The sequence below is a fragment of the Sus scrofa genome, chromosome 4 (assembly GCF_054392235.1).
Source record: "Sus scrofa isolate SSC_HxYL_T2T_F1_AM1 chromosome 4, Sscrofa_HxYL_maternal_Yorkshire_Landrace_v2.0, whole genome shotgun sequence".
Taxonomy (NCBI): domain Eukaryota; kingdom Metazoa; phylum Chordata; class Mammalia; order Artiodactyla; family Suidae; genus Sus; species Sus scrofa.
In genome coordinates this window covers 41,543,246-41,566,853 of record NC_139386.1, presented here as the reverse complement: position 1 = coordinate 41,566,853, position 23,608 = coordinate 41,543,246, and the positions used below count along the sequence as shown (strand labels likewise).

General features: G+C 38.6%; 1 protein-coding gene across 2 annotated transcripts; it reads left to right on the top strand.

The window, feature by feature from the left end:
• Positions 1-463: 463 nt before the first annotated feature.
• On the top strand, positions 464-23,364 carry PLEKHF2 (pleckstrin homology and FYVE domain containing 2). Of its 2 annotated transcripts, none has more exons than XM_021089079.2 (2): positions 464-694; positions 20,753-23,364. In XM_021089079.2, exon 2 carries the CDS (start codon positions 20,767-20,769, stop codon positions 21,514-21,516), a length of 750 nt encoding a protein of 249 aa, XP_020944738.1. In that variant the 5' UTR covers positions 464-694; positions 20,753-20,766; the 3' UTR covers positions 21,517-23,364. The 2 variants fall into 2 exon arrangements, with proteins under 2 accessions (XP_020944738.1, XP_020944739.1); XM_021089080.2 differs by lacking the exon at positions 464-694 and adding an exon at positions 909-1,031.
• The last annotated feature ends 244 nt before the right edge of the window (positions 23,365-23,608 follow it).

The window sequence follows — 23,608 nt, the reverse complement described above, 5'->3', positions numbered from 1 at the left end:
ACGCTGTGCTAAAGTGGGAGTAGCAAACAAAAGTCCGCCCAGCTTTTATTTCCCGGCAGTGGAAAGTTCTTGAGTTCCCCTTACAGGCCAGTTCGGTGGTGTGGGAGAGGGGGCCCAGCCTTCCTTCCGTTCTTCCAGCCTCGCTAAGAACTTCGTGGGCAGATGAACAATCCTTTCCAAGGACTTGCCCGCAGCTAGGCAGCCCAGGTAAGACGTCCCACGTGCGCCCAATCGGCTCCAAGGCGCGCGTTCCCACTGAGCACGGAGGAACCAACCCCAGGCCCTGGCTACCCAGGTGGGTGTGGCTTTCGTGGTGGCTCCGCCCCCTCGAGCTCGTCGCGCGGGGCCGCCCGGGCGGGGCGAGGGAACGGGCAAGAAAGGGCGGGGAGCGAGCGGTGTGGGTGTGCTCGTGCCCGCGCTCGCGGCTGGCGTGTGGGTGGCGGCGCGCCCGTGCGCGCGCAGGGGAGAGGCTGTCCCCGGCGGCCGTTGTGGGGTTCGACTGGAGGGGCGGGAGGGTCACCTGCGAGCGGCTTCGACGCCAGCCCGCCGCGTCTGGATCGCGCCGGCTGCGAAACGCTGTTGGCTGCCCACTCTGGGAGGCTGGGGCGGAGGATCGAGCAGAGTCCGCGCCCGGCGCTCGGGACGAGGAGGAGTCGGACCTTTGCCGCCGCCGCCGCCGTCCGCGCCCGGCCGGGTAGGTGAAGCCGGAGTTGGTTGTCCACCGGCCGCCGGCGGGCGGGGAGAGGAGAAGCGAAACTTTCCGGGCGCTTCCCTCCGCGGTCCCCGGCCGTCGGCGGCGCGGGGAGGTGTCGTCGTCTCGGGCGGCGGCGGCCGACGCCATGTTGGGGTCTGTGAGAAACGGGGCGCTCCCGGCCGCTCCCCTCGCCCTGGGGGAGCCGCGCCCGCTCGCAGGACGCCGCCGCCGCTGCGGGAGGGCTCGGGGGCCGCCCGGGGGGCCGTGCCGGTGCTCGTTCTGTCCTCCGGGCCGCGGGGCGGGGGCCGGGCGGACGCGAAGCGGACCCTGAGATCGGGTGAGAAGTTGGGAGGCGCGGGGACTGGGGTCCCAGTCGTGGCCAATGGCATCTTAGGGCCCCAACATCTCTCTGTCCAAAAAGTTTGCAGGGTCTGGGCATCGCGGACGTTGTAATCTGAACAGCGTATTTTTATGTGATTGGCGGCCAAAAATGGCACCGCAGAATTTACCCTGATAGAAGCGTTGGCTCTAACGTCTTACTTACTTGGAATCTTTTAAAAGTTGTATGGTCTTTTGCCCAATTTATTTTTCCTTTATTTTTTAAATTTTTATTAAAGGCCGAGAGCTGCCTCTTCATGTTGCTTGACTATCCTTGTGCGCCCTTAGGACATTGAAGCAGTAACTTGTGAGTGTGCACTGGAAATCGTGGGTAGTATTAAGGTTACAGATAACCAAGTTCTTCTCTGTAATTCAGAGACTCACAAAGTTTGTAAATCGGTAAATACTTTCTTTGTTGTGTTTCAGTACGTCACTGAAGAACAAATTCAGTAAAGAAGGACTTAGACACGAACATTGAGAGACTCAAAGGCATGTGTTCTGTTTAGAATAAGGTGAAGTGATCTTGACATTGCGAGGTTTCCCCCCTCCTTTTGGTTCCTTAAAGGTGCTTGCCTACTGTGTTTTGAGCATTTAGATTTTTCTGTCCTTTGCGAGCTCATGGGGTCCTCAGGTTAATTCGGTATTAAGGAAAGCTTCTATTTTTAATCTCTTTGGGTCCTCACAGCACTGGAGGTGAATGGTATTAAGTTACTTATTTGGAAAGCACATGTAATCGCCTCAAAAAATAAAACTGGTGTACTGACCAAGGCATCAAAAAAGATTCAGCTTGAATCACCCCAGTAAGTGAATGTAAATTACTAGTTTTAATGAAGGCATTTGAGCTTCCAAATTCTGTTAATGAACTGAAAGGACTTTTTAACTACAAATCAGATAAACCCTTAAACATATCTTGGAGAATTTCTCTTATCAATCTTTAGGTAAAAATATAGCTTCGGCTCAGATTTGATCGCTAATTTCCTTAATTCTAGAAGAAAAAAAAAAACCTTTTTTTCCCCACTGTTAGGTAATTGCCATTATATGTATATATTTTTCTGTATGAAGAGTTACCTACAAATAAAGTGATTTAACTAACTTCAAATCTAACAGCCAAACTGGTATTTAAGTGAGATCTTATGACTGAAGCCTTCTCATTTTTCTTACAGCGTAACTGCAGGATATATAACTCATTCCTGTGGAGTAGTCTCTCTCCACCTTGTTTCGTCTGTTAGCTGCTCTTTCTGATTTTAATTTAGTTTCTCAGTATATCTATTTCCTGGAGTATTTCTTAGGAAATCTCAGTTTATGAGAGTTCATGTACTGAAATTATTCCTCCTAAAATTATTCACTCAAGCCTATAGAAGCTCCTTCTGCCCTGTTCTCCTTACCCCATCCTCTTTTTCTCCCCAAGAATAATTCACCTATCTATCCCATTGCATCCCAGTAAATGTATCTGTCATGGCACCTTCTTGACAGCAGGTTTAGGTCAGGTCTGAGTTGCCTCATCATCCCCAGAACATAGCACATGCTCAGGAAAGGTTTGAATGGATAAATACACATGTGTTTCTTGTAAATACGCTTTATGAATTTCTTGTTAAATTGCACTTTCAGGGGCAGAAGAGTTAAATCTTCTCTAACCACCTTTTTTTTTTTTTTTTTTTTTGAGAATTTACCTTGGCAACTCATTAATTTTGGTCTGGGGGTACAGAACTTGAATGTTTGTGAAATTTCAGAGTAGATATGGACAGAAGGATAAGCAGCAAAGAAACAACAGCTGTGAGTCAACAAAAGGATAATAATCATAATTTAAAAGTGCATCTGGGAGTTCCTGTCTTGGCTCAGTGGTTAATGAATCTGACTAGGAACCATGAGATTGCAGGTTCAATCCCTGGCCTTGCTCAGTGGGTTAAGGATCCGGCATTGCCGTGAGCTGTGGTGTAGGTCGAAGATGCGGCTCGGATCCCGAGTTGCTTTGACTGTGGCGTAGGCCGGCGGCTAGAACTCTGATTTGACCCCTAGCCTGGGAACCTCCATATGCCACAGGTACGGCGCTAGAAAAGGAAAAAGACAAAAAATAAAAATAAAAAATAAGAAAAATAAAAGTGCCTCTGTATTTAGTGTTTATACTACATGGAAATAGAATTAATGCCTACAAATTTTGAAGGTCATGCTTATATATTTAAGCTTTTTGACAGAACAACTCTGATTTCTCTACCAATAATTATTTTGTTAGAATTTGTCTTAGAATTTTGTTTTAGAATGCCTGGCGTAATGGAAAACATGTGAAAATTGCTTTTCTATTTGTAAGTTTATCTTTGAGAACCAGCTTTGTACACCAGCTGCATGCCTAATAGCAGGGTGTATGTTGGCTTAAGTGAATAAAATGGACTTTGTGGATATACTCTCAGAGGGCTGTTTTAAGTTGTGAAACCTCTCCAGGTGAAGGAGTTCTGTAATTCTGTAATGAAATTACTGTAGAATTTGAGGTTAATCCCCTGCCCCTGTAACTGTCCCTTTAATCAATCCATAAAACCACAAACTGGTGTGCTCAGTTTGGGGGGTCCTGGGAAGAGAATAGAAGGCGGTCAAGTAGTTGCTGTGAGTGCTAGAGAAAGCAAGTTGCAAATTGCTTGTAGGGTGGATTAGAACAACAACAAAAAAACCCAAACCTGAATCCTAGCTCTGCTTCTTACTAGCTTGTGACTCTCAAACAAGTCATTTCACTTCTTTAAGCTTCACTGGACTCATTTGTAAAATGAACATGAAGTATTTGCTTCACAGTGTTGTGAGGATTTACTAAGATGTTTGTGCAAGTACCTGGTACAGGATATTCAGTAAGTTAGCAAATGAGCAGAGTGGCAGTGGATTATAGAATTTTAAAAGGGAAGCAACCTTTAGAAATACCTAGTTCAGTTCTCAGTCTTGGCAGCACATAAGAATTCTGTGAGGAGCTTTTTAAAAATACTGATGCCTGAACCCCGTTCTTGGACAAATCAATCACAATTACTAGGTTTGGAGTCAAAGCACAGGTAGCTTTGCCAGTTTTTTTGTTTGTTTTAATGTACAGTCTGGGTTGAGAACCATTAATTCAATCTCCCATCTCCCTGTTCTCTTCATTTTGTGGTTGAATAAAATACAGAAGGAGGTTAAGTGCCAGCTGAAGAATCCTAGTCGGGTTACAGAGAATGGATTTGCAGCAGCAGAAAGTGAAGTGCAGAGGTTAATGGAACACTTACCTTCATTTCCGACCAGAAAGGCCGCATTTGGAACTAGTGAAGGTCCTGTGACCTTCATCTCCACTTTACATCTAACAGCCTACATGGCTGTCTATATTTTTTTGTTTGTTTTTCTTTTTGGCCACACTCATGGTATGTGGAAGGAAGTTCCTGGGCCAGGGATGGATCCTGCACCACGGCAGTGACTTGAGCCACTGCAGTGACAACACCACATCCTTAACCTGCTGAGCCATAAGGAAACTCCTGGATCACTGTGTTATTTAAGCTTATCATCATTTAAACCTCAGGTCTAAATCTGTGACCAGATGTGGTGACTCAGAGGGCCTGTCTTTCTATTTTTATTTTCCATCACACCTGATAACCAACTTTTTGTCCTCATTGTCACCTCCAGTTCCTCTTAGGCTGTTAGTTTTCTTCCTTTTTTTTTCCCACTCTTGAACCCACCGTATACCATATACCATGAACCAACTGGTATTATGTTGTCTTCCTGTCCTTGACCTTTGCTTTTCATAACTGGTTACTTCTCAACTTGTAAATATCACCTTTTGCTTTTTCTATTCTTCTCTGCCAGCATCCCCTAAAAAAGTTACAGCTCTGATGACTGTTAAATATTTGTTTTCCACCTACCTGTGTAACTAGTTCCTTTCAAATCCTTTTCTTATCCTAAAGTTGACTCATTTTCTCTGTTGCTTTTTCACTTTAACTCAGGTTGCTAAGCTTAATCTTGAAATGCTTAACTCTTAACAGATGATCTTGCTTCCTTCTGTGGATTTTATGTGAATTTTCTGTTTTATTCTTTGCATCAACTTTTTTTTTTCATTTCTGTAAGTGGAACTATCTTTAATTCTTTATACTTGTTTCATTTAAACTGTAGTTAGGAGGAAAATAAAAAAGATTTTTTTATTCTTAAATTTTTATTAGTCATACCTATAACTGTGTTTATTATATTTCTCTAAACATCCTTTTCATTTTGTTACTTAATTTTTTATTTTTATTTTTGCTTTTTAGGGCTGCACCTGTGGCATATGAAAGTTGCCAGGCTAGGGGTCAAATTGGACCTGCAGCTCCTTGCCTGTGCCACAGCCATAGCAACTCAGGTTACAAGCCTCATCTGTGACCTACACCACAGCTCATGGCAACGCTGGATCCTTAACCCACTGAGTTGAGGCCAGAGATTGAGTCCGAATCCTCACGGATGCTAGTCAGGTTTGTTTCCGATGAGCCACTATGGGAACTCCTTGTTATTTAAAAGCTTTTTTCTTTCTGAGAGAATATGTGTTCATTATAAAATAATTAGTATCAAAGTATTTCATCCTAGTACTTAGAGATAACCAATATTAAATTTTTGGTGTGCATTTTTCCAGTCTTTTAAAAGAAGTTTTTATTAATTGTAATGGTTTTTTTTTTCCACTCTGTATTGAAGTTTAAAGTTTTTATTTGGTAAAATGTTTTCTTTTATGATATTTGGCTTTTTTGTATTTAGCCATTCCTCTCTAGGGCTAGAAATTTAGGTTCTGTTTGTCACTAGCAGAGTTAATGCCAGAGGGAAAACTTTTTAATATTACAGCCCACTCTCCAGTAGTTTGTTTCTCACGATAAACTTATGTGGTTAGAAATTCCAGGGTCAAAGTGCAGGGCTTGCTGAAATAATATTATACATTACCATCAGCCTTAGATTTTTTTCCCCACATATTTCCCTGCTTATTGTGACCTTTTGGCACAATAAGGTTATTGAATCTCTGAGGTTTGTGAGACATGTGAACATGTTGAAAGGTGCTTTGTGCTCTCTTGTTTCCCTTTCTCTCTTCTCTTGCTTCTCCTGCTTTCTAAACTAGGCCTTCCCCAAAGTTTAGTCCTCTGCCCTTTCCTCTTTTCTCCAACATCAACGACCATCTTTTTCCATGGATGACTCCTAAATCTCTTTCTGTCCTGGAGCTCCCTACTTATCTTGGCATTTCAGTTTGTCTGACAGATGTTTGTCTTGTGGATACCCTGAAGGTGCTTTAAGAAAAATATGTCCCAAACTGATTTATTCTCCCTCCTGAAACAAAACTAGCATCTGATCTGCCCAATGGCTTATGCTTAAACCTTTGAAATCATTTTACATTCACTTTTCAAACACATTCAGTTGGTTCCTAAATCCTATCTGCCTTACCCCAGTGATCTTTCTTAAATTCCAATCTTGCCCTTTTTTTTTTTTTACTGTCAGTTTTTGTGGCTTAGGCTTTTGTTAACTTTTTACTTAGAGACTATATAATACCCTCCTGACTTTTTTTTTTCTTTCTTTTTTTTCCTTCTGTCTTGCTTCTTCAGGTAGGCTCTCCAGTTCTCTGTGCTGCTTCTGTGTACTTATTAGTATTTTCTTATTTAAAGACCTTAGTTTTTCCATTGCCTATATAATAAAATCTAAACTGTTCAGTCTGATGTTTTACTTTCCTTTGCATTTTGGCCCTTTCCTGTCTTGCTGGGTTTCTACTCTTAACCACTATACATTCTCCAGGCCCTACCTCCTCCAGTCTGAGTGCAGTTGTTTCCTTGCAGGAGAAAATACTGTATTTGTACACCCTGTCATCCCCTTTCTTCCTCTCCCCTATATAGTTTGACCTTTTACTCTTGCTTTAAGATCCATCTTGAGTTTCTAGTCATTTAAGAATTGTTCCTCCTGGTCAGAATTGCCTCCCAGCTATGTTCTTTGGCCTTAGGTTTCATCACTCTTCTTATTTTTTTAATAAAAAAAATTTATGTGGAGTTCCCGTCGTGGCACAGTGGTTAACGAATCCGACTAGGAACCATGAGGTTGCGGGTTCGATCCCTGCCCTTGCTCAGTGGGTTAACGATCTGGCGTTGCCGTGAGCTGTGGTGTAGGTTGCAGACGAGGCTCGGATCCCGCGTTGCTGTGGCTCTGGCATAGGCCGGAGGCTACAGCTCCAATTCAACCCCTAGCCTGGGAACCTCCATATGCCGCGGGAACGGCCCAAGAAATAGCAACAATAACAACAACAACAACAACAAAAAAGACAAAAGACCAAAAAAAAAAAAAAAAAAATTTATGTGTTTCTGGAGTTCCTGTTGTGGCTCAGTGGGTTAAGGATCCAGCATTGCTGCAGACTATAGCTTAGGTCACAGATGCGGCTTGGATCTGGTTTTGCCATGGCTGTGGCATAGTCCTCAGCTGCATCCCCAGCCCACGAACTTCCATATGCCGCAGGTGTGGCCATTAAAAAAAGAAAAAAAAGGAAAAAAAAATCGTATATTTGGTTTGTTTCTTCTCTGCTCTTTCAGACTTTGGGTGCACAGATTTGAGGTAATTATATTCCTCAGTTCATAACACACTTAATGAGTACCAGACCCCTTTCTTGTGTTTTGTCTCCTTCCTTATAAGTTACTCCCATCATCTTTCCTACAGAAACACACCTTAATGTGTATAATACATAGATTATTTATCTTGTGTTTATAAACTTGTGTATATTGCTGTCTTTATCCTTCGCAAAGATTGTTAGTTTTGAGTACTTCTTTAAATACTTATTTTGTACAGAGTAGGTTGGTCAGTAAATATTTGCTGCTTGGAATTCTTGGAAATTATTGATTTTACTAGCTTCTGTATTGTTTAGACTGAAAACCCAGGGATTTGGGGTTCCCGTCGTGGCTCATCAGTTAACAAACCTGACTAGCATCAGTGAGGATTTGGGTTAGATACCTGGCCTTGCTCAGTTGGTTAAGGATCTGGCATTGCCATGAGCTGTGGTGTAGGTTGCAGACACGGCTCAGATCTGGTGTTGATGTGGCTGTGACGTAGGCCCATGGCTACAGCTCCGATTTGACCCCCAGCTTGGGAAATTCCATATGCCGGGGGGTGCGGCCCTAAAAAGACATATACATACATACATACATAAATATATACATAAATAAAGACAAACCCAGGGATTTAATTTCAGCTTTACTCTTCTGCATCTGGTTAGTCATGGCAATCACGAACCTTACCATTTACAACCTTCTTTTCCTGTAAACTTCAGACTCTCATTACCTTTCCCCTTTACTTTGGCAGTAATTTTTCAACTGAGTCCTGCTTTCAATCTCTCATTTCTCAGTTTATCTTTCATTGTTTCCACAGTTATCTCAGAAAAATTCCACATCAGATCATGCCACTCCTTCCCAAAGCTTCAGAGAGAACTCTCAGGAACCAATAAGATCTCTTGTCCTATTTTTTTCCCCTTTTTTCTTTTTTTTGGCGTGTCTGTGGCATGTAGAAGTTCCTGGGCCAGGGATTGAACCCTCGCTGTAACAGTAACTAGTTGCAGCAGTGACAACACTGGATCTGTAATCCACTGAGCCACCATGGAACTCCTCTAGTCTTAATTTTTCTCCCCTGCTTTTCAACTAAATAGCTCTTTCCATCCTCTTCCACAGCTGTACATGTTACTTTTTTTTCTTTAACACATTTTTACTTGCACAGCTTTATGCCTTATCATTTTTTGCCTTTTGAAGTTCCAGTTATTTTTCACAACCTGTTTCAGGTCTTCAACTGCTGCATTCTTCAAGCTATGCTTTCACTCTTTCCTTTTTTGCTTCTTACCACTTTAATATTTTTATTATTATATTTATTTTGTTGTGCTTTTTATTAAAACCTTTTGGGAACATGTCTTAAATCCCAGTGTCTAGTCATTCTTGTTTTCCCTATAACACAGCATAAGGTCTTGAATGTAGTGGGTAGATTGTAACTGCTCTGAAAAATGCTAAGGAAAATTTGTTAGGGATATGATGGGTACCAGCTTTATTTTTCAAATATTATACAATGATTTAACATCTGTCAGCACTATACAGCTGTCTCTGTATAAATACGTTTTGAAATAATGCAGTTTTTTATCTGAAATTTGTTGATGTTGAAAATATACGTACATCATCATTTTTTACTTGCTAACGAAACAGCTGGGCCTTTTGGCAAGAGAAGAAGTCATTTTTATATATTATCATGAGATTGAGATTTTTAAAAAACAGGATCTGCTATACTCAATACTTAGAATTCATAATTAGATACTATTGTTAAATAGACCAGAGCATTTGCTTGTAAATTTAAAATCTGTGGGTCTAGTGAAGCATTTGATGTGTAGGGTGCAGTTCCTGTTTTGTGTGAAAATTAGTACTATAGATATCAAAAATGAAATCTTTGATTTTCATCAAACCCCAGGTTGAGAAGCTGCTGCCACTTTTAACTAACTGGTCATATTCAGCTCATTGCACATTAATGGCATGTATATGCAAGCAGTTTTGTAGGTGCTGTTGGGAACACAAAATTGTAGGAAATGATATTCTTCCCCAATTCCAAGAACCTCCAAATTGTTGGGAATAAGCAGATATGCAAATCTTTATAAAATGTAATAGAAAGTAAGTGCCATAAAATGGTACAGGTAAAATGCTATGAGGATATAACGATGAAACAATATGTGTGTGAGGTTACTGAACTGACTGGTAAAATTTCAGAATAGCAGGTGGCTGGAGGGGGATATATCCATCTCAGGTAGAGGGGAGGAAGCCCAGAGCATATTTCTGGGAGTAGCTAGTAGTCTGGTTGGACTGTAACAAAGAGAACAATATACAAAGAAGTAAAACTGAAAAGACAGACTGGACACTGGGAACTTGACTGAAGGGCTTTGAGTACTTGGTTGTGGTTTGTTTTTTGTTTTTTGTTTTTTTGTCTTTTTGCCTTTTCAAGGGCTGCTCCCGCGGCATATGGAGGTTCCTAGGCTAGGGGTCGAATCGGAGCCGTAGTCCCCAGCCTACACCAGAGCCACAGCAACTCGGGATCCAAGCTGGTGTCTGCAACCTACACCACAGCTCATGGAAACGAGGGATCCTTAACCCGCTGAGCGAGGCCAGGAATCTAATCTGCAACCTCATGGTTCCTAGTTGGATTCGTTAACCACTGAGCCACTACGGGAACTCCTGTTTTTTTAAATTAATTTTTAAAAAATCCTCAGCTGTGGCTTAGTTGTTCTTTATATACCATGATGAGTCTGTCAAACCTAACCTGTTTGAAACTGCCTTTACTGACACCCTAAATTAGTCATAGCTCTACTCTTAACTTCCTTTTAGGATTTGAATAATTATTTTGAGCATATTTTATATTTAAGTGTTTTGCCTTATCAGTGGAGTTCTCCAAATACATAATAAGGTCCACATGAGTGAAATATTTCTGAAATATTTATTTCTAAAGGTAGCAAAGTATAATGGAAAGAACATGAATTTACTGTGGTTGTTAAACTAGTCCATAACTCATTTTACATTTTAATCAAATGGATATGATTATTCATTTTAACAGAATTTAAGATCACTAAATGAAGTAGTAAAATGTAGGTGTGCCTGGTACATGAGTAGGTGTTGTTGAGTAAATGTTTTTTTTCTTTTTTCTTTTCTTGGCTAGGCCTGTAACATAGTGCATTTGAGTTTACTTTTTAGTAATAGGCAGACATAGTGCCTAGGAGAGATTTTTTACAAATCACTATCACTTTCCTATAAATGTGGTTCAAAGTTTTGAAGTTTCAGTTCCTATCAGTCCAGCTTTATGAGTTTAAAATTAAAGTATTAGAGTTTCTTTTTTTTTCTTATCTAAGAAATGAATGTTTCCTTAATCACTACTTATTTCTACATTACATGTTGTGTAGTTGGTTTGCCACACTGGTGGAAATCTTAGTGGAAAGGGGAGGAAAAAATTCTGTCTCCTTGATAGAATAAGTAAAATTCTGAACTTAATTTGCTAAATGTTCAAGTATTTCTTCTTTGCCTTATCATCCTAATATTTTATGGAAAGTCTTACCTAGAATTTCCTGATTGTTACTATGCTTACTAAATTATGGAAATTTTGAAAGTAAAAACTTTCGTCCCTTGCATATGGTAGGTGCCTAGAATAATTGTTCATTTGACTTAGGTGCATTAGGAAGAGGGGTAGTTTGTTCTAACTTGCTCATTTGCCCAGGGAGAATGTTCCTCTGATAGTTTGTTGCAGCTTTAAAAAAAAAATTTTCTCCTTTCCCCATTTTTCTGCTTGTCTCTCCTTGCCTTTTACATTTTCTATAGTCTCAGTTTAGCAGTAACACAGATTTTGAAAAATCTTGATTGATATTAAGATATAGTCAAAAATTTGATTAAAAATTAATTTGTATGCAAGTAAGGCTTGTAGTAAACCAGAAGTATGTATGGCCCCTCTACTATCAAAGTACCTTTATTTTAAAGACAGAAAGGGCTTTACAAATTATTTTATTCAAGGCGGTGGCTGCTGCTTTGTGTGTGTTTGTGTGTAGAACAGTCAGGTAGTTTTATGAAATCTCTTATTTAGTGCCTGAGCTGAGATTAGAATTCAGGTTTTTTGGTTCATAGTGTATTTTTTTTTTTTTTCTGGTATAATGCACAGTTGAATACTGAAGCTCACTGATATCAGATGTCTTGGGTACGTGTAAGAAATTAATTAGATGATTTTTTGTTTTAAACTCACCTGCAAGGATGAGATAAGAAGTATTGGTTTTCAGTAAGAAGACCTGGGCCCGTAGTATTCTGTGACAGTTGGGCTCTCTTCTCAATTGTAAAAAGATTCTGACTCTTTTTTTAAAAGAGTTTTTGCCTCTTTCTAATATTACATTTTTAACAGGTGGTAGATGCTCAGCTGAAGAACGTATCAACTTTAGAAACAAGATGTTACCAAAAGACTAGGGTGGAGCTTGACCAATTCAAATGTAGTTTTTTGTCTGCAGTTGTGAAGAAGATAACTTGAAACTTTGGATGGTTTACTTTTTAAAAATTGGTAAATAAAACTGGCTTTAAAAAAAGTTAAGAGGGTTTTTTGTTTGTTTGATATGGTTTTGCTGTGGTTCCTATATTTTAAACCATGAATTAGGACTGCCAGAAACAATTTGCTGGAAAAGAAGACAAAAGAAGTCAGCTGGGAAACTGTTGGAATGTGTAGAGTTCCATGAAGTGGCTGAATGTGGGGAGAAAACTAACAGAAATATTAGTAGTTTTCTTATCAGTAGTAGTAATGGATTACAAAATATGTGGGAAAGAGATTAGATTTAAAATAGCAACAAAAAGGAGTGGGTTGAATATCTGGCAGTTGTCACTGCAGGGGGGGTGGGGGGCTGGTACAGGTTGCTGCCCATGCAGGTTTGATCCCTGGCCTGGGGACTTCCACATGCTGCAGGAAACCCCCTCCCCCAAAAATAGCAACAAAAAGTATGAAGTACCTGGGGATCTATTTAAGTAATCTGTTAGTCTTGTGAGAAGAAACCTACAGAATTACTGGGCCACTAAAGATTTGAAAAAAAAAAAAAAACTTCGAGAAAAGATAGGATCTACCTACTAGGAATATTTGAAACTATAAAGATGTTAACTTATTCGAAGCTAATTTATGAGTATAATATACATTCACCAAAATTTCAGTGGATTTGTTTATTTTTTTCATTTATTTATTGTAATTGAAAGTGGCTAAGGTTTAGACCTTAGACACACAGTAGAATTACCTGTGGAGCTTTAAAGTATCCCAGTACCCAGGCCATATCCCACATACCTCAGATCAGAACATCTTGGGGGAGGGATCTAGATACCAGTATTTCTTTAACCTTTTATATTTAATCATCTCTGCCCATTGGTCTCAATTTTGGTTTTCGGATTTCTGTTTTAACCGTTCTAATTATTTGTAATGATTGATACTTTGTAACTTTTATTTCTTAGAAATTTTCAAAACAAAAAGAAAATTTTTGTATTAAAAAACAGAATAAAACTCATGCTAGCTTGTGATTACCATATGGGTTCCTTGGACATGTATAAATCTAAGATAGGATTTTAGTGATCTTGTTATTCCTGTATCTTGAAGCATTTTACTCTTTTATTATCTCAGGAGTTATTTAACCAAAAAAAAGAAAGAAAGAAAAAGAAAATGGAGGTGGTGTAATTGCCTAGAAGGATGATGCAGTGACAAAATAAGATTCAAACCATTATACCATTTTTCAGTTTTATTATTGCATTATCCAAAGTATTTCATCATCTTTCAAAAAGATACAGAAGCAGTTTGGAGATATCTTCCTTAGCCTTTGTTTTTAAGCTTTCGTTTAATATTTCAGAATTTAGATTTTTTTCATTTTTCATTTTCCATCTACCAACCAAAAATTGGCAAAGCTAGACATTTCTGAACTATTGGACAAGTCAGAAAATGAGTGCAAAGAAACAGCAACATAAACTAATAATGATGGTAAAATATTATAAGTGAAATCTCAGACTATGGTCTTCAGTTGATGATTTTCTAGATAAGTTTTCTCAAATTTAGATTTAATTAGTAAACAGTATTCCTAAAAACAAATGGAAATATTATAGGTTCATGTGTGATAACTTATAACTATTTAATTGCATTTAAAGGGTGGTGTGCTTTTGGATCTATATACCTTTAATAACAGAAATGTGGAATAAGAAATTTGACATTTAAATTCAAAGTTATTTTTACTCTCCCTTTATTCTTATTTCTGTAAATAGTTATAAAATGGCTTAAAATATTAAAAATAGCTGTTTTGGACCCAGATAGTAAGTTTGGATGACCTTTTTTCTGGTATACTTTAGTACACCTTTAGGTTAAAGCTCCTTGGTGATTTCAGGCAGCTAAGGTTGAGAACCACTGTTCAAAGTAGATGTCATATGGACAGATAAGCAGATGAGGTTAAGTAAAACATTTGAAAGGTTAATAGGGAATAATCCAAACTAGTTTTAACAGATGCATGGTACTGTAAAAGATTAATGGATTAGACCAGACAGCCCAGAAGCAGTGTTATAATACTACATGAAAATTTAATATAAATCAGTGTATTAGGTTATTAACATGAGTAAATAAAAACTACTTGCTCAGCATTTTGTATGCATTATCTCATTTAATGCTCTCCCTGACATAGCTGCTCCATTTATAAGTGAGGAAACCTGGTAGTGCAGTATTTAGTGATTCTGGAGCAGTTACCACCTTTATAATGCAGATATTTGAGGAGTTCCCATCGTGGCTCAGCAGAAACAAATCTGACTAGTATCAGAGATCTAGGTTTGATCCCTGGCTACACCATGAGCTGTGGTGTAGGTCGCTGACATGGCTCAGATCTGGTGTGGTTGTGTCTGTGGCATAAGCCAGAGGCCACAGCTCTGATTTGATCCCTAGCCTGGGAAACTCCATCTACCATGGGTATGGCCCTGATGAAGACCCCACCCCTCAAAAAAAGCAAATATTTGAAAAGAAACAATGATTTTTACCTATGCCAGAATAAATTTCAGATGGATAAAATAATTAAATGTAAAATTCATATAATAAAACATAGAGAATACTAAATAAGTGCATCTGATGTCTGGATTAAGAAAGCTTAGGAGTCATGGGGAAAAAAATCACAGAGGAAAATATGTGTAACTACTCAAGAAATAAAACTCCTTCTATGACAAACACCATAAGCAAATTATAGGTTAATATACTAGGAAAAGCAGTGAACTAGATGGGTTAGTAGCCTTTATGTATAATATGCAGATTAATAACCTTTAAATATATATGTTTAGAGATACAGGTTAATAAACACATTAGAAAGTGGCCAGTCTCACTAGATAGGTATGAAATAAAACATTCAGTTAAGTTGAAAATACTGTTTTCTGTTTTAGGATTTTTGTCCATAGTAATAGTTCCTTTGCAAGGCTGACTTCTTATCCTTCGAGACCCAGTATGTAGAACCATCTCAGTGAGGTCTTTTTGAACTACTTAAAGAGTTTTTCCTTATATCTTGGCATACTGCTAATTTCCTTCATTGTATTTCACCTTTTGGAATCACCTATTTGTTAACTGTCTTTTTCCTTCACCAGACCCCGAGAGGACAAGAAAAATATCTGGCATCTAAAAAGTCTTCAATAAACAGTTAGTGAATGAATAAACATAATGAATAAAAGAGAAAAGAAATGAATAAAGTGAGATAGCATTAAAAAATCTTTTCTGTTTGCTGAAATTTTTAAAGGAAAATACTTTGAGACAAAATGGGATGGGTACAGTCATTGTGCTTGTTTGGTAGATTGGTGTTAACTTTCAGAATGGAAATTTTGCAAAAGGTAGCAAGAGCTTAGAACATTGGTGCTTTTTGACCCAGTAATTTTACTTCTTGGAATCTGTCCTAAGGAAGTCATCTCTGCCAGAAGATGGGGAAGCATCCTTCTTAGCTCTTACTGTACTCACTGGTATTCCTTCCTAAGAAAAGTAGACAGAAGTATGCTTGGCCCACATTTTAGAGTTTTCTTCTGCTTCTTTTTGTGCTGATACAAGGACTCACTCCTTGACTAGGTCCAGTATTCTTGTATTCTAACATTCTCACAGAAGTCTTTGAGAGTTCTTACTGTTTGGGGCACCTCAGTGCAGAGGTGGTAGTTTTGGATTTGGGCTTTAGGGGAAGAAAGCCCCTAAAGCTTTTTGGATTCTGGGCCAAAAGGTAATGCCTTATTAAATCCAGTTTACTCAAGAACCTTGCTTTGGGTATCTAACAATAATCCACCTGGATTTGATAATTTGCTCCCATTTTCTCAGCCCCTCCCTGTCGTGCTCCCCACCATGTTGTGTGGGGGGGGGGGGCATTTGTATATTCCTCGGTTTTCAAGCTCAGAGCTTCCCTTCTTTTTCATGTCAGACACACACAGAAAATATTTCATGACCAACAGGTATAATGGAAAGGACTGCTTAAGGCCAAAGGCCTTAAGTTCTTTGTTCATTTTTTTTCAAATATAGGTCACAGTCTGTTACTGAAATCGATCAAGTGGGCTTCAACTTAAAATAAAGATAATAGAATACATTATTCATAATTGAAAGAATTATATGAGTATGTGTTTGTAACATTTGCAGTATGAAGTATATTTCTTATCAGTGTCTGCTCTAGCCAAATACCAATTAATAATGCCCCCAAACTTCTCTTTTGTTGTTTTTTTTTTTTTGCCATGCCTGCAGCATGTGCAAGCTACCAGGCCAGGAATTGAACCCTCACTACAACAGCGACCTGAGCCACTTCAGTGACAATGCTGGATCCTTAACCCACTGTGCCTCAGGGGAACTCCTGTTGCATCGTTCTTAAACTGGGGAATGATTTGCGGACAGAGATTGAGGCTTAATACATTGCAAAATTTGAACAAAGAAATATTATCAGGAGACTGGTTAAAGAAATCATGATAATCTATCCTTTCAGGTTATTTGCTCAAATTAGTATTCTTTTTATCTTTAGTATTTTTAGGGTTTACAGTGGCGGTCCAGAGGTAGCAATAACTTTCTTAGTTCTTGGAGAGTCATTGGAGCCTTAGGGAATAATTGTGTGCCGTAATATATTGGTAACAGCATGGAAGAATCGGCTTTGATCCCCATTCTGTGACAGCCTTGGGCCTGGTACTTAACTCCTTTATGTCTGTTTGCTCATCTATAAAATGGAGCTAATAGTGCATACCTACCATAAGTTGCCCTGGGTAGAAAATAACAGAAATGCATGGAAGTGCTTAGCTCTTTCTTGGGCTCCCAGTGAGTAGAGTTGATTCCAGGCTGTTTTGCACGAATCTCTTTCTTTGTGCCTTAATTTCTCCTTCAGCTCACATTTCCTCTAATATGATTAGATACTGCTTTGGGAGATAAAAACTTCTCTAGTTATTTCATAGGAGTTTGAGAAAGTTAAAAATCAGAAGATAATAAGTGAAAAACACTGCACAAATTGTGGTGGTATTAATTCCAGCAGTAGTAATAATAGGAAACCTGCTTGTATTGTATATGAGCTGATTCATAACTGTGTGGCCAAATTAGTAGAATCAATAATTGATACTGATGGGAATAAATAGATACTTTCAGTTTTCTACAAGTGCCAACCTCTTTCCTAACTTAGGACCTTTGCAATTATTCCTCTTGACCGGATATTCTCTGTTCTCACCTCTTATGTATGCATATCTAGTTCTGCCCTTTCAGCCAAAAAGATACCACTTTAGAAAGGCCTTGGAGTTCGTGTCGTGGAGCAGTGGAAACAATCTGACTAGTATCCATGAGGATGCGGGTTTGATCCCCGGCCTTGCTCAGTGTGTTGGGGACCTGGCATTGCTGTGAGCTGTGGTGTAGGTCACAAATGGGGCTTGGATCCGGCGTTGCCGTGGCATAGGCTGGTAGCTGTAGCTATGATTTGACCCCTAGCCTTGAAACTTCCATGTGCTGCAGGTGCCATGCCAAAAAGCCAAAAAAAAAAAAAAAAAAAAAAAAAGGCCGTCCCTGACCATACAGTCTGAATAGCTCCCAGCAGATTTTTTAAAAAATCATTTAAAAATGATTACAATATTTAGAAGTTCCCATTGTGGCTCAGTGGAAACAAACCAGACTAGTAATCATGAGGATGTGAGTTTGATCCCTGGCCTTGTTCATTGGGTTAAGGTTCGGGCATTGCTGCGAACTGTGGAGCTGTGGTGTAGGTTGCAGATGAGGCTCAGATCTGGCATTGCTGTGGCTACGACCGTGGCTGGCATCTGTAGTTCCGATTTGACCCCTACCCTGGGAACTTCCATTTGCCCCCTGAGGCCATTAAAAAAAAAAATTGCAACATTTATTACTACTAGGGTGTCTGTTGTTTTGTTTGTTTTTTGTTTTTGCTTTTTAGGGCCACACCCGAGGCATATGGAGGTTCCCAGGCTAGGGGTTGAATTGGAGCTGTACTGCTGGCCTACACCACAGCCACAGCAATGCCAGATTCGAGCTGCATCTGTGACCTACGCCACAGCTCATGGCAATGTCCGATCCTTAACCCACTGAGCAAGGCCAGGGATCGAGCCTGTGTCCTCATGGATCCTAGTCAGATTCATTTCTGCTGCATCATGATGGGAACTCCTCGATTTTTTTTTTTCCCCTTCTTCCCAACCAAGATGTAAGTCTTGAAGAGCAGGAACTTTGTCTGTGTTTTTATTTTTTCCTGTACCTAGATCGATGCCTAACAAAATAAGCACTCTTGAATATTTGACTGTAATATAAAGTGTGAAAAATTATCTGTAATTATACTATCTGGAGATAAATATCATCATTGATATTATGGTATATAATTTTCTAAATTTTATTTCCTATGTGTGTGCTTACTTATTAGTGTCTGTGATTACACACTTACACCATATTTCATTGAATCTAAAGATAAACATGTTTTACTATATTTGATGTCTCTAAAATTGGAATGGCATATAACCAAGAGTTTGCCATGATTTAATTGGCAGTGTTTTTCAGTAGCACAAAAAATGAGGATATGTCTTAAAATCAATAGATCTTAGACTTGATGAAATTTGATAAATATTTGAAACAAAAATGAGATCATTGTGTAGTTCTCCCCACCTAAGTATCTTGAGCATTTTCCCATATCCTGTATTTAGATTTATATCATTCTTAGCAGATATCTAGCATATTATTAAGGGTGTGTATCATAAATTGTTCAACTCATTCCTCTGGATGAACATTTGGAGCTTTTCTTTTTTTTCTTTCTTTTTTTTTTCCTTGTTATCAACAGTCCTGCACTGAATATCCTTGTACTTGTCTTTCTTCAGTTGAGTGAAATTTCTTTTAAGTATCTGGATCCCTGGGTACACATACTTTGTGTAGTGTAGGAGGGTACCTGTTTCCATGTGTCCTCAATAGCACTGCATCTTCTTACTAATCTGGTGAATGGAAAAACAATCCTAATGTTTTATTCATTTATTTAGTTATGAATGAGATTGAGCCTCTTGTCATGTTTACTAGCTATTTTTATTTCCTCTTCTGTGATGCACTTGTGCATAGGATAGTAGATGTTCAGTTGGCTGGTAGATTTGCCCTAATTAGAGAGGCTGTCACAGTTTGCAGCCATGCATTGTCATATTAATTCTCAGGAACAACTTTCAGGACAGAGTCCACCCTTGTGAAAGGCAAGAGGGCTTTATAAGGACCTAAGATCTGGGGAGAGACAGAATTCAGGAATAATCAGGGAGTTCCCGTTGAGGCGCAGCAGAAGGGAATCAGACTAGAAACTATGAGGTTGTGGATTTGACCCCTGGCCTCGGTCAGTGGGTTAAGAAGGATCAGGCATTGCTGTGAGCTGTGGTGTAGGTCACAGAAGTGGCTCGGATCTGATATTGCTGTGGCTATGGCATAGGCCGGCAGCTGTAGCTCCGATGCAGCCCCTAGCCTGGAAACTCCATATGCCACGGGTGTGGCCCTAAAAAGCAAAAAAAAAAAAAAAAAAAAAAAAAAAAATCGGAATTGTTCTGTCCTTTATAATGGAGGCCCAAAAGGGTTACAGTATCATCAGTTTGTGAGCTCAGTACTATGACTTAGACCATGCTGTTTGTATTTAAATGCTCCTCTCCTTTTTAATATGATTTGGTTATTAGGTTAGGTTAGAAGTCTGAATTCAGGTACAACTTGGGACTTGATGGAAGTCAATCTTGAATCTATAGTTTAAATCTATGAATGTTTATAATTAGATTCATACAGCTTTTTTGCACATTGCCAAAATGTTCCTGTCAACATTTTTGAGCACCTTTGCTGAGCAAGATGGCATGAGCTTCAAAGATGTATAGCCACTGCCTTTTAGTTTCCATTGCAGAGGAAGGTGTTTAGTCTAACAGTTTAAGGAAGGCTTCCTGGAGTGGTATGGTAACCTCAATGGAGTCTCAAAGGATAAGAGTTAGCTGCGGGTAGTAAGTAATAAAGGATACAGCAGCATGGGAGAAGACATGTATAGTTGAAATAAACTACAGGTTATAGTGTATTCTTAGAACATAAAATTTGAGGTAAAGAGTGACTTATGATGAGTCTGGGAAGGTAAGCAGGAAGCAGATAACAAAAGGCCTTAAATGTCATGCTAAATATTCTGCATTTTATAGTGAAGGGGAGTAATTTTGAGTAATGGCATGGTCAAATTTTCGTTTGAGAAATCATTGCCTGAAGATTGATCTAAGCGGCGAGACCAAGGGCAGTGAGGCAGGTTGGAATTTCATTCTGATAATACAGGTGAGAGTTAAGGCTTTAGCTCAATGGTAAGAGCTTACTCGAAAAATTATAGTCATTTCTCTTAGTTTATATAATAATTGGTCCTCTGGTTCAGAATCTCTCTGAGATGAAACTTCATGGAGCTGATGACAGTCATTTTCTAGTAAATAATTCCTATATGTCTGTAAGAAGTTTATACTTCTTATATAAATAACTGCTTAACTAGTACTAGACTACATGGAGATGGTTAGTACATGGTTTTGATGATTTTCAAAACTGGGAAATGTTAGCCCATTTTGGTATGCTTAGCGATTATTTTGGAGGGAAACAGTTGGAGAATTTTGTCTTTGGATAGAAGTAATGGTTTGTTAGATTAAATTTAGATTGTATATTTAACATATGAGTATAATTTCTGTGTGCTAATTTCTCTTTCTTTTTTTTTTAAAGGCTATTAGCAAAAGATGGTGGATCGCTTGGCAAACAGTGAAGCAAATACTAGACGTATAAATATAGTAGAAAACTGTTTTGGAGCAGCTGGCCAACCCTTAACTATACCTGGTCGGGTTCTTATTGGAGAAGGAGTATTGACGAAGTTATGCAGAAAAAAGCCCAAAGCAAGGCAGTTTTTCTTATTTAATGATATTCTTGTATATGGCAATATTGTCATCCAGAAGAAAAAATACAACAAACAGCATATTATTCCCCTGGAAAATGTCACAATTGATTCCATCAAAGATGAGGGAGATTTGAGGAATGGATGGCTGATCAAGACACCAACGAAATCATTTGCTGTTTATGCTGCCACTGCCACTGAAAAATCAGAATGGATGAATCACATAAATAAATGTGTCACTGATTTACTCTCCAAAAGTGGGAAGACACCCAGTAATGAACATGCTGCTGTCTGGGTTCCTGACTCTGAGGCAACTGTATGTATGCGTTGTCAGAAAGCAAAATTCACACCTGTTAATCGTCGTCACCATTGCCGCAAATGTGGTTTTGTTGTCTGTGGGCCCTGCTCTGAAAAGAGGTTTCTTCTTCCCAGCCAGTCCTCTAAGCCTGTGCGGATTTGTGACTTCTGCTATGACCTGCTTTCTACTGGGGACATGGCCACGTGCCAGCCCACTAGATCGGACTCCTACAGTCAGTCATTGAAATCTCCATTAAATGATGTATCTGATGATGATGATGATGATGATAGCAGTGACTAAGGACATATTTTGACATATTTAATCCGGTGTGACTTTCTGAGAAATTAGCTCTGGGGGGAATGTGAAATTCTGAGCTTTCTCTCAGTTTTGCTCTAGCCATGAATTTGCCTGAGAAACTTTTAACCTATGTGCCTCAGTATATTCTATAGAAAATAGGTCCTGATATCATCCACCCCCACCGCCCCTCAGCTGCTGCCACTCTCTTCTCACCTCTCCCAGCTCCCTAGTCTTCTGCAGGGATAGGCTATTGCAAATATATCAGATAAATTTTTGGTTTCTTCTTCTTGTTTTAATTCTAGACTATTTTCTTGGATGGTTGGGAAAAGATGTTTATTTAACATATCATGTACTACATTGTTGTTTATGTTCTGTTACATGTAAAAACTAAAAGCAAAGAATGATGGAAAAAGGAGTATGATGGGGTTAGTTAGTAATAATTATTAGCTTATTTCTAACCATCCTATCTAAAGGTTAAGACACCAGTAACAGAAATACATGCTTTGGAAATACTTTGGCTTTTTCATATACCAGGTGGTGCCTTATCATAATAGCACTGTTGCATGAAATAAGCCCCTACCTTCTCACTTTTTATTAGTTTGTTTTAAATATACACTGGTGCTCTTTGAGGTGAAAAAATGAGTGTTATAAATGGGTGTAATTAGAAAATACTCCTCATTTGACAGCTACAGATAAGTAAATTTGGAGGTTCTTCATTCTATATGAATAAATATTTTTCCATAAAATAGTTGTGACTATATTTTTACTTTTTATAGGTGCCAAATTGTAATTGTCATTCTTAAGAATTGGGTTTGAAATTTGTCATAGAATTGTCATCGCATTATTTCTACTTTTAGTAAGACGTTTGTAGCTGTAAATTCATCTACTTTAACATTTCTAGAATGAAAAATCTTATAAAACATACTGAAATTAAACAATCTCTTTTACAAAAAATCTTACAGAGCATAGATCTGCTTTGGCTGAAGATTTGGGAAGAAATAATGTATGAGAATAGTCAAGACAGACTAGTCAAGTTTGAGTGGACTTCATATTTATGGAAGAATTGTCTATTTCAGTGTGAAATTATCTTGAATTTACAAATATAGTGTTAATTTTATAAAGTTTTGTAAAGTCCCAAGCAATATTTCTATTTTTGTAAAACAATTGTATGTTTAATCTGTTTCTGAAATCATTTTGCAATCTACAGAAATAGAGTAGCAATTGATCTTTCTAAATTGCAGACTTTACTGAGTCATTCTAGATTGCTTTTAAGAAGGGGTAATTTTTCACTCTTTGCTTTTGAGGCAGCCATTAGGTTGAAAGTATATTTATCGTATAAAACTTGATGCATTTTGCACTACTCTCTCCATTTGTATGCTGCAAATAACTATAGTCTTTCACATATGAAAAATCAGTCTGAAGTTTGTTTCAAATTCTAAATTCTTTTGTTTTAAAATCTTTAAATCTGGATATATTACAAATGTCATGAGAGGTTTGATTTAATAACTTGCGAAGGAGGATTCTTTGGTTTGGTTAAGGCACTAACTTTACTTTTAAATTGTGAAAGCACCTGAGATACATAGATCTCCCTGTAGGAAATGTGAAAGAAAGGCACAACAGGTTTTTTTTCTTTGTTTTAATATCATTTGGACTTGTGTTTCTAAGCAATATTTACATAGAGTCAATAAACATATTTGAAAAGGACCATGAAACCTGAGAAGTGCTAATGGAGACTTGCTGGTACATAGGAACCTAGCAGATTCTGGAACCAAGGGGAAATGTTCTGAGATAACATTGTATTGTCAACCTCTATTGACTCTGTTTTTACAATAAAAAATATTTTACAACTTACCTTCTGTTCTGTGCATATTGTCACTTGAAGATTTTTTTACCCCTTGCTAAGGTAAATGGAGATGTTATGCAGGTTTTGCCTCATTTCAACATTTGTAAGTGCCTTCTATGTGCCAGGCATTGTTCTAGGCACGAGGAATAGAGCATTGCCTCATTTTCGTGGGGTTTCACATGCAATAGAATCCAAGCTGTGCTTTCTTCCAGAACTTTTTCTATAATTTTTAAAGCTTTTATAAATCTTACC